Raw genomic sequence first — 14,633 nt, 5'->3', positions numbered from 1 at the left:
CAGCAGCACTGACTAGCAACAGTGGACCTAAATAAATAAATATGTATGTTGTTGAAAAATGGTCCCGGACTGTTGGTTAAGAGTGAGGAGTTTATAGGCGGGGTTGGGGTTAAGTATGAGACTAATTCGGGATTAGTTATTTTAAATTAATATTTTAAATGAAGCTCAAGTTAATTAATATTTGTAAATAGTTAATTTAAATTTATTTTAAATTCGACTCATTTTATTTTTAAAAAAATAAAAATATATTTATATTATCTTTAATTTAATATCATTAACTTATTAATAAGTTTAAGTTTTGATCACTTCAAAAGGTCATAAAATGATCATTGAACTATTTAAAAATTTTTACTTTAATTCATCGAATTGTTAAAATCACTGCTATTTTATTTGCACCGATTGAAAGTTCTTTCCTTTTTTTTTACTGTTCTACCTGTTTAAGTAGAAATGACATTTTAAAATTTTTTTATCGAAAAGTATTGGAGTAATATTTTCTCGTATCATATTTGTTCGCCACATGCAAGCATTAAAAATTAGAAAAGCCTTCTATGTTTCTGACAGTGGGTTTGTCTGCTCCAATTTATACTGCTACAAAGCTGGAATGAAAATGGCCGTTGAAGGATCAAAGTGAAAAAATTACCCAGTTTTAGGACCAATACAAACAAGAAAAAATTAGGGATTAAATTGGAGATATTATCAAATTCAAATACTAAAGATGATATCGACCGCAGGGTATTAAAACCTCGAGAAAGGATGAGCTTTAAGAATAGGCGAAGACAAGTCGAACGCTTTGGCCAATTCAACACTCAAAAAAGGGAATAATTTTCGTCTCCATTCAATCTTTCTGCTGCTGACCATTCTTTCCTAAGGGTAAAAGATCACTTTTTTCTTCAATTATTTCCTTTATTTCCGTTCAACTTCCATAGATCTTTTATTATCTTAATCTGGGTTTCCTTTAATTTGACAATTAATTTCTAATTGCTTGTTTAATTTCGTGCTTTCACGGGTTTTTCTTCATTTTCTTTTTTGATTAGCTTTTGGTTTCTGTTTCATCTTATGTTTAGGGTTCATCATGTGCAATTTGAAGACCCAAATCAGAATATGCTATTGTTATAAGATTAATTATTAAGAATTGGTGTTGGATATTATCTGTTTTTGAATAGTTTGGTTAGTTTAATCTTTGTTGATATAAAATTCAAGTTATGGAAGCGGAAGGTGGTTCACACGGTGGTGTCGAGAACCGAAGTAGAGTTGATAGGTTTTGGATGCTTGAGTCAAGCTATATATATATATCTCTTCCTTGACCGGTCCAACGTAGTATAGGTGTTGAACCGATGGGAAGTTATTAGCAGAGTCATGGAGGGTCTTAACCTTGGAAGTGGTTGGGAGGTTTCTGTCCCCACGTAGGTTCAAATGTGATTGGTGAAGTCCCGTGTGCTATGCTTGTAAGGTTCTGTTTTTGGATGGTTTGATTAGTTTCATATTTGTTGATACAAAATTCTAGTTACGGAAGAGGGAGGAGGTTCACATGCTGGTGTCGAGAACCTAATTGACGTTGTTAGGTTTTGGATGGTTGAGTCAAACTATATATATGTATATCATCCTTGATCAATCCATCATAATATAGGTGTTGGACCAATGGGAAGTTAATAGCTGAGTGATGGAGGGTCTTAACATGTGTGCTTGGAAGTGATTGAGAGGTCTGCTGTCCCCATGTGTGTTCATATATGATTAGACTTTCTGTTAGTAGTTTGATCTCCATGTGTTTGGCTAAGAGATTTCTTTCAGGTATAGTTGTTGGGTGATCCTGATGTGCTAGGACTATCTCTTAGGCAAAGTGATTAGGTGAAGCGTGGTGGTTTTCGAGCTTTCTTGGTGTTAGGCCCAACAATCTTATTTTGGTGTTTGGACTCGGTTGTACATAGCTTGTTAGAGTTTTGGTTGTTTTGGCCCCAGCTATCGAGTGATTTTATGTATTAGTTTTAAGGATATCAAGTGTTGTTATTATATAATCTTTTAGCTTCTTTTATGCTAGTATAGAAGACATCGTCTTTTCCTTTCTTTAGCATTATGGGAAACTCATCCTATTTAATGCAAACTCCAGGCATTATGGATGCGAGATTCGGGCTCTTGTTCCTCTTCATGTTGGGTGCTACTTGGGCATGTAACGCCCGACAACTAGAAGTTGTTGAGGTAGTAATCTCGGATCCATCAGGTAAATTCTCTTACTTTCTTTTTCCTAGTAGCGAGGGAGGGTGGATTTTTATGCTGCGGGGGAGGCTTTAATAGTAAATTAGCCCTTAAACTATATCACAATTCCTGAGAAGTGATCTATAAAGTATTAATTTTGCCCCAGTTTACATAAAAGCAATATCAACCAATAAGAATGTGACACATGGTACATTCTTATTGGATGTTGTACATATTTGGTAAAACAGGACAAAATTGATAATTTAGGGACCACTTTGGGAAAAGAAAGAACTTTAATGACCAATCTAGGAATTGGGGTATAGTTTAGAGGACAAAATTGATAGTTTAATGACCCGGAATTCTCGGTTCAGTTGTCCAGGTAAACTGGAGGCAAGATGAAAAAGTGATAGAAACGGTAGCTCGGAATGACAACGTGTGCACCTTGTGTGAGGAATTTACTACTGAGGCAGTTGATTACCTTTCACAGAATAAAACGCAGACTGAGATAATTGAGATTCTTCACAAAAGTTGCTCCCGTTTACGAGCTTTTGAGCCCCAGGTAAAAGCATAAAACATTACAGAATTCTTGTTCTTCCTTCCATTCTCTTCTATTCTCTTCCTAAATTCGAGAAATACTAATTTAATCACTACCCGATTTATACTGCACAGTGCATTACACTTGTGGACTACTATGCACCTCTCTTCTTCTTGGAAATATCTTCAGTACAACCTCAAGATTTCTGTACAAAGTTCAACCTTTGTCAAAAAGTTGCACTTATATCTTCACAATTCCGCGAAGATAGTTGTGGCATGTGCCACCGTGCTATTTCTGAAGTACTAATGAAGTTGCAAGATCCCGATACAAAGGTGTGATCTTAATACGTATTTGAAATGAACATACATGCAAGTAGCTTTTCCTTTTGGTTGAATTAGTACAGTGTAGGTAAAAGTACCATGAATGTCTCTATACTAAGAGTAAAATTGTGTTTTGGCCTCTCTGTATATTAAATCAAAGAGCAAATTGATCTTTTCTGTGAAAATTTCATCTATTTTTACAGTTAAAAACTGGTTCTTGAGGTACACGAGCCATGCTAGTTTTTATTAGTAAAAATAAATGAAATTTTCAGCAGAAAAGATCAATTTGCTCTTTGATTTAACGTTCAAGGATTAATTTGTCCATTTTTTAGTAAAGAGGCCAAAATGCAATCTGACAATTAGCATAAATGTCTCCATTATACTTTTACCGTATAATGTATGATTAGTTCGAGACTAATTCATACACACACTTTTTATTGAAAAAGTTCTTGTTTTAATGTGAGTTGTCTCCTTTTGTTCATCGATGCCAGTTGGAGATACTCGAGCTTCTTTTGAAAGGATGTAATTCAGTGCAGAACTATGTGCAAAAGGTGAGTGTAATCAGTTTTAGACTTAGACTCATCGAGCTTTTGCTTTTTTTTTATTTATTGGTTTTGTTCTGCTAAACACTTAAACCTGCCGTTGTGGTGTTCTTTTTGTCAGTGTAAGCGGTTGGTTTTCGAGTATGGGCCATTGATCCTCGCAAATGCCGAGCACTTCTTGGAAACTACCGATGTTTGCACCATACTTCATGCCTGTGATGGTGGAAAGCAAGAATCAGTGGCAGATTCTTGATTTTATTTTATGAAAACCACAAAGGATATTTTGTTGTAATATAGTGTCTGTATATACACGTAAAACATTTTAATCCCAGGTTTGCAAATTGTGTGTTGAACGAATTATAAATATTGAAAATGTTATGTATTTGCTCGAATTTGAACTTGACTTGAAATTAGTTGTTATTCGAAAAAAATTTCAATCCTAATGATCAACCTGATCCCAGCTATTTGCCATGCCTTTAAATATGCTTTGCGTCATATACGGGTTATCATTTTGATCTCTCAACTAGGTTGATATCGATATTATTTTAAATGTTTAGGGTGAATTTTATTGAACTTTCTTTGTTATAAGGCAATAATTTCAGTTCTAAATGATGAAATTTTTGTCAGAGAGAGACTTTCCACTCACTTGTCATACAGTATTGTGTAAATGCTAGGCCATGGACTCTTGTCACTTGGGGCTACTTTCTTTGAGCAAATTAGTGTGATTGCACCCAAGTTCCGGTAAAAAAATAGCTGATTTAAAATTATAATGATAAAATTAGTGTTAAAAAATAATTATAAATAGAAGAATCAAAAATGGGACAGGAGACATTGAAACTGATGAAACATAATTTTTTTTAAAGTATTCTTATTTATTAAAATATTAATATTTATACAAATAATATTATTTTATATTACTTCATTAAAAAATTAATTTTTTTCTCCTGATTATTGACGTAGCATGTTGATGGCACTTATTGCATGTTGGTTAGAGAGTGTTGATTTACATAAGGGATGAGGTCAGGATCGAAGATACTTATTGGATCCCTCCTACTGCATACAAACAAATTGCATGCCATGCCCTTCCTATGCCTTACTAGATACAAACAAATTGCATGGCCCAATCATATCATACATAGCATTGATTTGATTGCTATGTCTCACTCATAATTCACATCAACACATGTCTAAATTTTCAGATGCAACAAAAAACAAAACAAAACATTTGACAGTCCTTTAATTGAACTGAACATATAATCAAATTAAACTGATGAAATTAATTGAAAGTAATGGAACTATTTAAAATGGATCAAAATTGCCGATTATATCTTAATCAATTGGTATAAACATCATTATTAGATGTGAATTTAAATACACTGAAACGTATTATCTTACTATTTATAGATTAAGAGCCATAAATAATTTTAAATATTGTATAAAATATTGATATAATTAAAACCTACAATGAAATTGTTTAAAAAATAAAATGAATCATAATCTGTAACAAAAGGAAAAGGTGCCAGCCACGTTCAAGCAACTTTTAGAAATGAATAACATTTTGAAACAGCAGAAATTAAAGGGGCATGAAAATCATAATCTCAAAAACCAACTTAGTTCATTTAAACATAATGATTATGCTTTAAAAACAACTCATCCATTTAAATCAGTCTCCCAAAATCCAAGTCTAGATTTGAAAATTTGGATACCTTTCAGAAATAAGAAACAGCTAGCTACTTGCGCAACATAAACATTAATAACGTAACAAAATGGAGATAAGAGGAAGTGATCAACGAAGCCTCCTAGCTTCCCTCTCAGACTCGAGCAAGGTGAGAATATCTCCCTCCCTGACCGGTCCCTTCACGTTCCTCATAATAAAACGGTTCTGATCATCCAAAAACTTGACTCTCACTTGAGTCACCTGACCCCTCGATCCCGTCCTTCCCATAATTTTCACCACCACAGCAAACTTAATTTGTGAATCCATCCTGCAAACAATCATGCAGCATTGTTTTTAACATCATGGCTCAAAAAAGTTTGAATTTAAGATGCTCGATAAGGATAGCTAAAACAAAATTATTGATTGCATATTTGAAGGCCCCATCTAAACAAATTGGATAGAAAAATGTTCCAGCAGAGCAGAAATAGTTCATTATGATCCATACACTAACATTTTCGCAACTTAACAGCAAACTTTCAACAGATAATTATGTAAACTAATCTTGAAAATCGATTAAACAGGACTATTGCTGATAAATTAAATCAATAACTTGAAAAGGGTACCTTAAGACAACATTATTTGTCGTAAATTTGAAAACCCATTACACCAAATTAGATAGATAATGCACCAGCAAAGTAGCATAAGTTCATGAAGATCCTTACACTTACAGTTTTGCAAATTAACAGCAGACTTCAACAGATAACCAAGTAATCTACTCTTCAAAACAGATTTAACACGACCATTGCAGATTCAATTTAACCCCGTTATGCCAAATTTGATAGAAAAAAGCTTCGGCAAAGCAGCATGGTTCATTGAGATCAATACACTTTCTACTTTGCAAATTAACAGCATGCTTCATGAGATAATCAAGTGATCTACTCTTAAAAACAAATTAAACAGTACTACTACTGAATATATTTAATGAAACACTTGAAAAGGGACCTCAAAAAAAGATTATTGATCATAATTAGAAAACTCATTTCACCGAATTTGACAGAAAAACGCTTCAGCAGAATCAGCAACGGTTCATTAAGATTCATACACTTTTATCACATATTGGCAGCATGATCAACAGATAATCTATTGCTGATTAAACTTAATAAAGAAAACAACTTAGTTCTTCCATAAACAAAGAAAAAAAAGAGATGCCAAAGAAATTTATAAACAGCGAAACAACAATAGATCTGACCTTAAATGTAACTAAAGGAAACTACAAAAAAGCTGGACCGGAATAGATAAAACGGACCTTAAATTTGGCTAAGTAAGAGACCAACGACACCGTAGCGGCTGCTTCTTGTGAATTTCAGAGTAAGGGAATGATAAAAGCCCTAGAATTAGGGTTTATATAGGCAAGTTTTTGAAATGACGATTATATTCAAGGTGATTTGGGCTTGTAGCCAGAGGCTGATTTGGGGGGGGGGGTTGGTTTTGGACAGTGGCCTGGCTCACGAAATTTTTTAAAAATTTTAAATTATTAAAGGTAAAATTGCACTTTAGCCTCCTTAAAATTATAAAAAATTAATTTAATTCTTTAAAAATTATAAATATATAAACTATATAAAATTAAAATTTTATTCGGCTCCCCTAAAAATTTATTTTAGCTTCACCACTGCTTGTAACTTGGGATATTACGGTCCACTTATGACTTTAGAGACGTGTAGGCGGGTGTAAGTGACAGTCTTTTAAAATAGTCAAATTCTTATCCCATAGCACGATCCTTCCTTGTGTAACCTAAAACTCTTTTCATTCCTTTGGTCTTTAACCTCTTTCTTTGAAAGGTAACGAGAAAAAATTTCTGCTGCAGTCTCAGATTCGATAGTGAATTTTACAGTGAATCTTGTTACCTTCTTATGAGCTCTTCCGAAGTGTGCGTTTAGAGTAGTAATATTTGGGTACTCTAATGTTACCCCATTTTAAACTTCTTCGATCACTTTGATAACTCGGACTAACTTTAGTTTTTTAGTGTTTCGGGTGAAAGCTTTGAATTATCAATTTTATAGTAAGAATTTTCTCTAATATGTCCAATAGCATTTCTCATTCCGTTTGAGTTTTCTCTAATATGTCCAATAACTTACAAACAGAGTGCGTGCTGCTTCCTATTAGGCTGAAATTTGAAATTTAATTGCTTTATAATTATGTTATTTTATTTTTATAATATTATTAGTCGATCTAGATTGATTAAAATGTTAATTGTTGTAGTTAAATTGTTGTGAAATGTTTTGATATTCATTTAGTAGGGTGTACTTGTATGTTTGTTATATCTAGAGTTTGAATATTTGGAGGTAAGGTTGACGATGGTGGGATCTTAAGATTGCTGTGAATTGTTAACGTTGATAAAAAATTTTAATTAACTGATAAAATTATAATAATAAAAGGACCAAATTAAAATATAATAAATAAATTAAAAACTTAAGACTTAATTAGGAGAAGAGAACACTTTTATTACACAATACAATTACAATATGACATACACTTCTGTCTTCTTCATAATCACATGAATGAAAGCTCCTACCTCTATTTATAGAGTTTAATGACCGTTGAATTCTTGATACATGTTAACATTCTTACCATTAATTTCACAAAAATTTAATAACTCGAATGTTGAGATATAATATCTAATCTTCTAAAAAATATTTATTTCTTAATTATATATATTTAAGAGATAATTTTAGTTTTTATCTAAAAGTTGTATATGCTTTCAACAAAATTAAAAAAAAAAAAGAAGAAATAATTTGAATATGAAAAGATGCATCTAGAGGGGTGAATATATTAGTCATACATGGATGTTGAATTAATAGATTGATAGATTGAGCACAAAAGTAGTGGTATATAGACTTTTTCTGCATTAAAACATTGTGAGTTAAATAGGTAGTGGAGTAGAAATCTTGACTTGTTGTGTCACAATATAAATTCACCAATAAAATGGGAAATGGAGAGGTGAGTGGATTTGATTGGATTATTGGTGGACTATTAGATAAAATAATTATTGTATGGAAAACACTTATTATAAGTAGTAATATAAATACATATTGTATGACAGCTTTTCTTCTCTGGATAATGGAAAAACCATATGGTGTTTGCTTGATTATTACATCCGCAGAGAACTGTCTTGTTCTTGTTCTAACAAGGTACTGCAGATTCTGTGTCCCAATGTTTTCATTCTTTTCTACTGTGATATGTATTATTATCTTATTATTATGTCTTAACAGGATTCTCATGAACCAAGAGGTGAAAAAATCAATCATGTCTGCTACTGATTACATAGATGCAGTTCACAAATTTATATTATCACAGAAGCTGACAACATTATTGGGAAATTTTCCTGAGGTAATGTTTGGTTTAATGCTTATTAATTGATTATGTACCGTTTACTTATACATTTCTGATTTACTTAAAAATCTTGATAAAGTGTGGTAAAAGTGAGATTATGAGAGATGCTGCTAATGTTTTAAAAGCTGATTTTTCCCCCTTTGAGGTAAAACAGTGTTAAGTGATAAATTGTGGTTTAAATGGTGATTGTGCACGTGGCATTTACTTGTTTATTTGTCAAAAATACAATATTATTGTACATCTTACTGTCTGCATCTGGTGTTGTATAGCTTCGGCAAATAAGCGACTTACTTGAGCATAATGGTGCAGTCAGTGATCAGAGTGTAGTAATTTTGCTCGTTTTCCTGTTGTCCCAGCTTATTGTCAAGAAAAATGTGGTAACGCCTGATCACAGAAGTCTTTTATGAACAATTTGATCTTGTCATAGCTAAGAAAACACTTCAAGAGTTTTTCTATTTTTTGCCAGGATCAGTTGAATTTCCATAAACTACTGGGTTGCGGTTGCCAAAGCCTAGAGAGGAGGCATTCATTAACTCGAAGACAGACAGCAAGTTCAGATACCGTTGTGCACAATAAGGAAAGAGACATAGATATCACTAAAGGTTATTCTAATGATGGTTCTTGTCAATCCAGAGTATTAGTTTTTTTTTTTTTTGACAGAATCCAGAGTATTAGTCTGTTTGATCCTTTAGGGTTGTTTTTCGTGGCTTTTAATGTTAGTGATGAACAAAGCATTTTAAATATTTTATATACAGTCTGTGTGTGGTGTGCATTGGCATGAGTAGATATATATATTTGTGTGCTTATGTACTTTTTTGATGTGATTAGTTTAAGGAAATTATTATGAGAAGTTTTCACATTTTCCTGTAAACTAAATGTTCAAGCCTTTGGAATCGGGCACTAAATCTAGTCTTTATTCCCTCTTGCATTTCATTTATGCAGATGCTGCTAAAAAGTTTAAGGCCATTCAGGCTTGGTGGCTAAATATGACAGAACAAAACTACAAGAGTTCTGTAAGATCCGCCACTTCTGTTTCGAATTGTTCCACAGCTCAGAAGACAAGCTTTGACATTTTAAGAGGTTACTTTGTGCTCCTTCTCTAGTTAACTTTGGTAATAGTTTTCTTTTTCCATTATCCTGCTTTGGGTTGATATATTGTCAACACTAACTAGGAGCTCAATACGGTTAGCTATGACATTTTCTCAGTATTATTTAGCTGTTTTTTTCTTCTTAAGCAATTTGATTTTGATATTCATTGATTGTTGCCGCATTCTTGTTAATTCAAGTTATCATGGGAAATCTGTTCACAGCGAGTTCAAAACTCTGGATATGGAAACTATACTTGAAAATTCATGCATTTTTCTAAGGTTGTCTTTATTTTATCGCTTACTCAAATTTAACTTAATATGGTATCTTTGACTTCTATGACCTTTCATTGCATTCACCATAAATAGCATCTTTGTGGAAAGTAATATTCTTCGTTTAACCTTGCAACTCCTGCATGATGCTTCAGATAATGCTGCAACAATCATACAGTCTCACTATAGACGACTGAAAGAGCGTCGCAATTTTCTGAAGATGATGAAAGCAATCTGTTTAGTCCAAACTGTTGTACGGACATGGTTGACCGTAAAGAAAAATACAAAGATCAACAAATTCTGTTCTGCCAGTGGTCAGGAATTTCGATCTGGTATTCGCTCTTGTAAGCATTTTTGTTTATACATTTTTCATTTCCAAGTTTCTCACTTTAATTTTTGACCCTCGCTTTGCCAGAAGAACTAAAGAGAGTTGCAACGCTTATTGTTGAGAGACACAATTTTGTTAATTTAAGAAGATCAGTGTTGCTCACACGGCAAGCTGCAAAGATTTATATAGCTCAAAGACGTGATGCATCCTGTCTTGACCCTGTCAAAGCTGCCATTGTAATTCAAAAATAAGTTCGTGGTTGGATGGTGAGGTCATACCATATTCTTGGTCATGCTTGCACTGAGAATGCATCTCTTAAGTGCCAAGTCAAGGGTCTAAATAATAGTGAAATAGAAGCGGCAACCAGGATTCAGATTGCATGGAAGAATTTTCTTCACAGGTCTCTACACAAACGAACTTACGCTGCAACTAAAATTCAGAGCTATTATCGCGGTTGGAGGTTGAGGATGAGGTTTATGAAGCAGAAGCAAGCAATAACAAAAATTCAAAGTAATTTCCGACGGCTAAAATGTTGGAGGGCCTTTCAGAATGCTTGGAAAGAATTTATCTGTAGAACTCTTCAAAATCAGACCTTAGCTGCAACCAGAATTCAGAGTCATTCCGTGGTTTGCAGTCAAGAAGGAATTTTATGAAGAAGAAGCAAGCAATAATTAAAATTCAGTCATTTCCGTGGTTGGCAGTTAAGAAGGAATTGTATGAAGAAAAAGCAAGCAATAATTAAAATTCAGAGCAATTTCCGACCGCAAAAATGCTTGAGAGCTTTTCAACAACATAAAAATGCCAACAGATCAGCGATCATCATCCAATCTTTTGTGCGTGGACGGATGGCAAGGAGAGAAGCTCGGAGATATAGGTATCCTGTTGTTATGATCCAAGTAAGTTGTCTCTTCCATGTTTATGTTATGAAGTTTCCTCGTATTTCTTAAGCTGCCTCCATCCTATGGTCAAACTGATATATCTCTATAAGAATAAGATGTTTCTACTTGTTACAATCGATTGCACTAAATACTTGGCTTGGTTTATATTTGGAACTATGGCACATTTAGTTAAAATTGCTGGCTTAATCAATACTCATCCTTCTGCTAATGCGCTTAATATATATTCTTTGAATGTTCACTTGCATTTCTTACCCAATTTTAAGTAAATTTATTCTACTTCATTTTTCCTTGTGAATTTGGTAGTCTCATTGGAAAGGTTATGTTGCCCGGAAAGAATCGAGAGGGCGGCTAAAGGATTCACGCTTGAGAATGGTGGAGTCTGCTAAGAACGTTGATGATAGCAAACGTATTATTAACAGGCATTTATCAGCACTTTCAGTGCTACTAAGCATGAAAAGCATCAGTGGCATTCTTCACCATTGTGAGACCTTGGGTATGTTTTTCCATATATATCATTTTGGGGATTATATTTGTCGAAACCATTTTTTTGAAAACGGGAATTGACTTTGTTTGGAAATGAAAATTAAAACGTGAGTCGCCACCGATCTTTATTAGGTGTGATCGGATCACATTTGCTTTCTTACGGCAAGTGTAATTCACTTCCCAACTATGAGGAGCACGATGATGAATCTATGACATCCTGTTAGAGGAGTCCAAATCTTAGATCTGGAGAAGAAGAGGTTTTTGTTTCGATTTTTTCACAAAATGGATAGGGATCAGGTACTAAATTGGGCTCCATCGGCTTTTAATAATCATCTTTTGATGATTCATCGTCTGAAAGATGGTGATAATTCGATGAATGTACCACTAATCTATGCGATTTTTTGGGTACAAGGACATGATATTCCACCAGGGTTTTCTTATTAAATCTTTAGCAAAGCAAATAGGTAATTTTATGTTTAACAAAAAAATAAAAAACATAAAAACTTCGATTAACCAATTAAATTAATAAAAATAGTTCAATTAGATTAATTTTTTTTTTAAAAAATTCGATTCGATTAACAGTTAAAGATTTAAAAAATTTAATTAATTCAATTAAAAATAATTCAACTCGATTAACTGATCGATTATCCGATTAAGCACTCCTAAAAGAAAACCTCCATATCGAACTTTGTCCTCCTACAAAGATTTTCATCCTACAGTCTTTGTCGGTGTATGCAATAAAAGTGTTGTTCCAATAGGGTCGGAAGCGTGTAAATTATTGTACTAAAAAATCACACAAAGTTCAATTCCCAGGGAAGAGAGGTGGATCACATGGATCTCTTAAATACCAAGTCTTTCCTTAGACAGAATATCCCTTCTATAGTAATTTAATAGCACAATTAAATACTACTATTATACCCTCAAATATTGAAAGAAAAATAGGACAAGAAAGAACACAAGAGATTTAACGAGGTTCGGTAAATTATACCTACGTCCTCGGGCACTAACACCAGATGATAACTTTACTATCTCCAAAGTATTACAAACAAATAGAATTCCTTAAGAATTCTCAAATGGGAGAAGAGAGAAAACTAAGAGAGAAAGATTGGTTGGGATGAATTGAAATGAGAAATGAGAAGGCCTAGTTATAGTTGAGGTTTAAGGACCAAACAATAAATAGCCCATTATCTCAAGGACCAAAAAAAAATTATCCCATGCCACTTTTTCAAAGTCAACTTTAGGGTGCTAAACTTGCACCACTTTGTATTGTTTGCCATTAATGTTGTCTTCCATTAATGTTAACAATCTCCACCTTGAAGATTTGATTAGGATAATCACATCTTCACACACTTCCTTCAACTCCCCAAATTCGATAAAGTTATCTTTTGTAGTGCCTACAAATGCACTCTCGAGCGCCATACACCTGAAGGTGCTCAAATTCTCAGGATGTTAATCAAGTTCAAACAATGATTAAACTTGATTGTTGTTACCACCTTGGTCATCATATCTGCGGGATTATCTGCTGTCGGAATCTTCTGAAGTAGAATTTTTCCTTTTTCAAAGGCTTCCCGCACAAAGTGATATCTTACGTCGATATGATTGGTTCTTGAATGATAGACTTGATTTTTCGCTAAATGAATAGCGCTCTGACTGTCACAATATAAACTTATGTGACTTTGAACAACTCCTAAGTCTTTCAACAATCCATTAAGCCAAATAGCCTCCTTAACAGCTTCTGTAACTGCCATATATTCTGCCTCTGTAGTAAACACAGCTACTGTAGACTGTAAGGTAGACTTCCAACTTACTGGGGCTTTCGCAAGAGTAAACAGATACCCCGTAGTTGAACGACGTTTATCTAAATCACCAGCAAAGTCGGAATCAACATATCCAACTACAAACTGACCAAGTGCTTCATCCTGTTCAAAAATTAAACCAACATCTACGGTTTTTCGAAGATACCGTAGAATCCATTTCACAGCTTGCCAATGTCCTTTTCCAGGATCATGCATATACCTGCTCACAACTCCAACAGCTTGTGAAATGTCAGGCCTCGTACACACCATCGCATACATCAAACTCCCAACTGCATTAGCATATGGGACTTTCGCCATATATTCTCTTTCATCTTCAGTCTTCGGAGATAATTGAGCACTAAGTTTCAAATGAGAAGCAAGTGGGGTACTTACATGTTTTGTGTTTTCATTTACACCAAAACATTGTAATACCTTTTTCAGATATTGCTTCTGATTTAAACAGAGCTTGCCTCTCGGTCTATCTCTACTTATCTCCATACCGAGAATCTTCTTGGCCTCACCTAGATCTTTCATCTCGAACTCTTGATTCAACTGAGCCTTCAGCTTATCTATCTCATTTTGGCTCTTCGAAGCGATTAACATATCATCAACATACAAGAGTAGATAAATGAAAGATCCGTCATGCAGCTTCTGCAAATATACACAATTGTCATATTTGCTTCTTATGTACTTCTGCCTTCTCATAAAGCTATCAAATCGCTTGTACCACTGCCTCGGGGATTGCTTCAATCCATATAGCGATTTGTTAAGCTTACAAACCCAATTTCTACCACCAGCATCTGTGTATCCTTCTGGCTGAGTCATATAGATCTCCTCTTCTAACTCACCATGCAAGAAAGCCGTCTTAACATCAAGTTGAGCTAGCTCCAAATTCAACTGTGCTACCAAGGCCAACAAAATTCTAATGGAGGAATGCTTCACAACAGGGGAAAATACATCATTGTAGTCAATTCCCTCCTTCTGAGCTTAGCCTTTAGCTACCAATCTTGCCTTGTAGCGAATATCCTTCTTGCTAGGAGATCCATCTTTCTTTGCGAATACCCACTTGCATTCGATTGCCCTTTTACCTTTTGGTAATTGCGCCAACTCCCAAGTATTGTTCTTCCGGAGAGAC

The 14,633-nt window shown here is 34.1% G+C and overlaps 3 protein-coding genes across 3 annotated transcripts; 2 read left to right on the top strand and 1 right to left on the bottom strand.

Annotated features, from left to right (window-relative positions):
• Positions 1–471: 471 nt before the first annotated feature.
• LOC107935966 (prosaposin) lies at positions 472–3,979 on the top strand. The gene is made up of 6 exons (XM_016868592.2): positions 472–870; positions 2,105–2,215; positions 2,562–2,749; positions 2,860–3,057; positions 3,537–3,596; positions 3,709–3,979. The coding sequence occupies exons 2-6, from the start codon at positions 2,110–2,112 to the stop codon at positions 3,838–3,840; spliced, it is 684 nt and encodes a 227-aa protein (XP_016724081.2). The 5' UTR covers positions 472–870; positions 2,105–2,109; the 3' UTR covers positions 3,841–3,979.
• Positions 3,980–5,180: 1,201 nt separating this feature from the next.
• Positions 5,181–6,646, bottom strand: LOC107935967 (40S ribosomal protein S28). Its single transcript, XM_016868594.2, has 2 exons — positions 6,551–6,646; positions 5,181–5,572 (listed from the first exon to the last, which is right to left on the bottom strand). The coding sequence occupies exon 2, from the start codon at positions 5,569–5,571 to the stop codon at positions 5,374–5,376; it is 198 nt and encodes a 65-aa protein (XP_016724083.1). The 5' UTR covers position 5,572; positions 6,551–6,646; the 3' UTR covers positions 5,181–5,373.
• Positions 6,647–9,594: 2,948 nt separating this feature from the next.
• Positions 9,595–11,267, top strand: LOC107935959 (uncharacterized). The gene is made up of 3 exons (XM_041087531.1): positions 9,595–9,714; positions 10,148–10,324; positions 10,408–11,267. The coding sequence occupies exons 1-3, from the start codon at positions 9,621–9,623 to the stop codon at positions 10,569–10,571; spliced, it is 435 nt and encodes a 144-aa protein (XP_040943465.1). The 5' UTR covers positions 9,595–9,620; the 3' UTR covers positions 10,572–11,267.
• Positions 11,268–14,633: the final 3,366 nt, after the last annotated feature.

The sequence above is a fragment of the Gossypium hirsutum genome, chromosome A02 (genome assembly GCF_007990345.1).
Source record: "Gossypium hirsutum isolate 1008001.06 chromosome A02, Gossypium_hirsutum_v2.1, whole genome shotgun sequence".
NCBI classification, from domain to species: domain Eukaryota; kingdom Viridiplantae; phylum Streptophyta; class Magnoliopsida; order Malvales; family Malvaceae; genus Gossypium; species Gossypium hirsutum.
Note: the sequence above shows the minus strand (reverse complement) of the source record. Positions and strands in the feature narration are given on the sequence as shown.

What these genes read in the sequence shown, in the direction of transcription:
- LOC107935967 (XM_016868594.2), bottom strand. Translation starts at nt 5,571, where the DNA reads ATGGATTCACAAATTAAGTTTGCTGTGGTGGTGAAAATTATGGGAAGG.
- LOC107935959 (XM_041087531.1), top strand. Translation starts at nt 9,621, where the DNA reads ATGACAGAACAAAACTACAAGAGTTCTGTAAGATCCGCCACTTCTGTT. An exon ending in AAGCTTTGACATTTTAAGAG is followed by an intron (nt 9,715 to 10,147) that starts GTTACTTTGTGC and finishes ATGATGCTTCAG; the next exon opens with ATAATGCTGCAACAATCATA. An exon ending in TGGTCAGGAATTTCGATCTG is followed by an intron (nt 10,325 to 10,407) that starts GTATTCGCTCTT and finishes TCGCTTTGCCAG; the next exon opens with AAGAACTAAAGAGAGTTGCA.
- LOC107935966 (XM_016868592.2), top strand. Translation starts at nt 2,110, where the DNA reads ATGGATGCGAGATTCGGGCTCTTGTTCCTCTTCATGTTGGGTGCTACT. An exon ending in TACGAGCTTTTGAGCCCCAG is followed by an intron (nt 2,750 to 2,859) that starts GTAAAAGCATAA and finishes TATACTGCACAG; the next exon opens with TGCATTACACTTGTGGACTA. An exon ending in TGCAAGATCCCGATACAAAG is followed by an intron (nt 3,058 to 3,536) that starts GTGTGATCTTAA and finishes CATCGATGCCAG; the next exon opens with TTGGAGATACTCGAGCTTCT.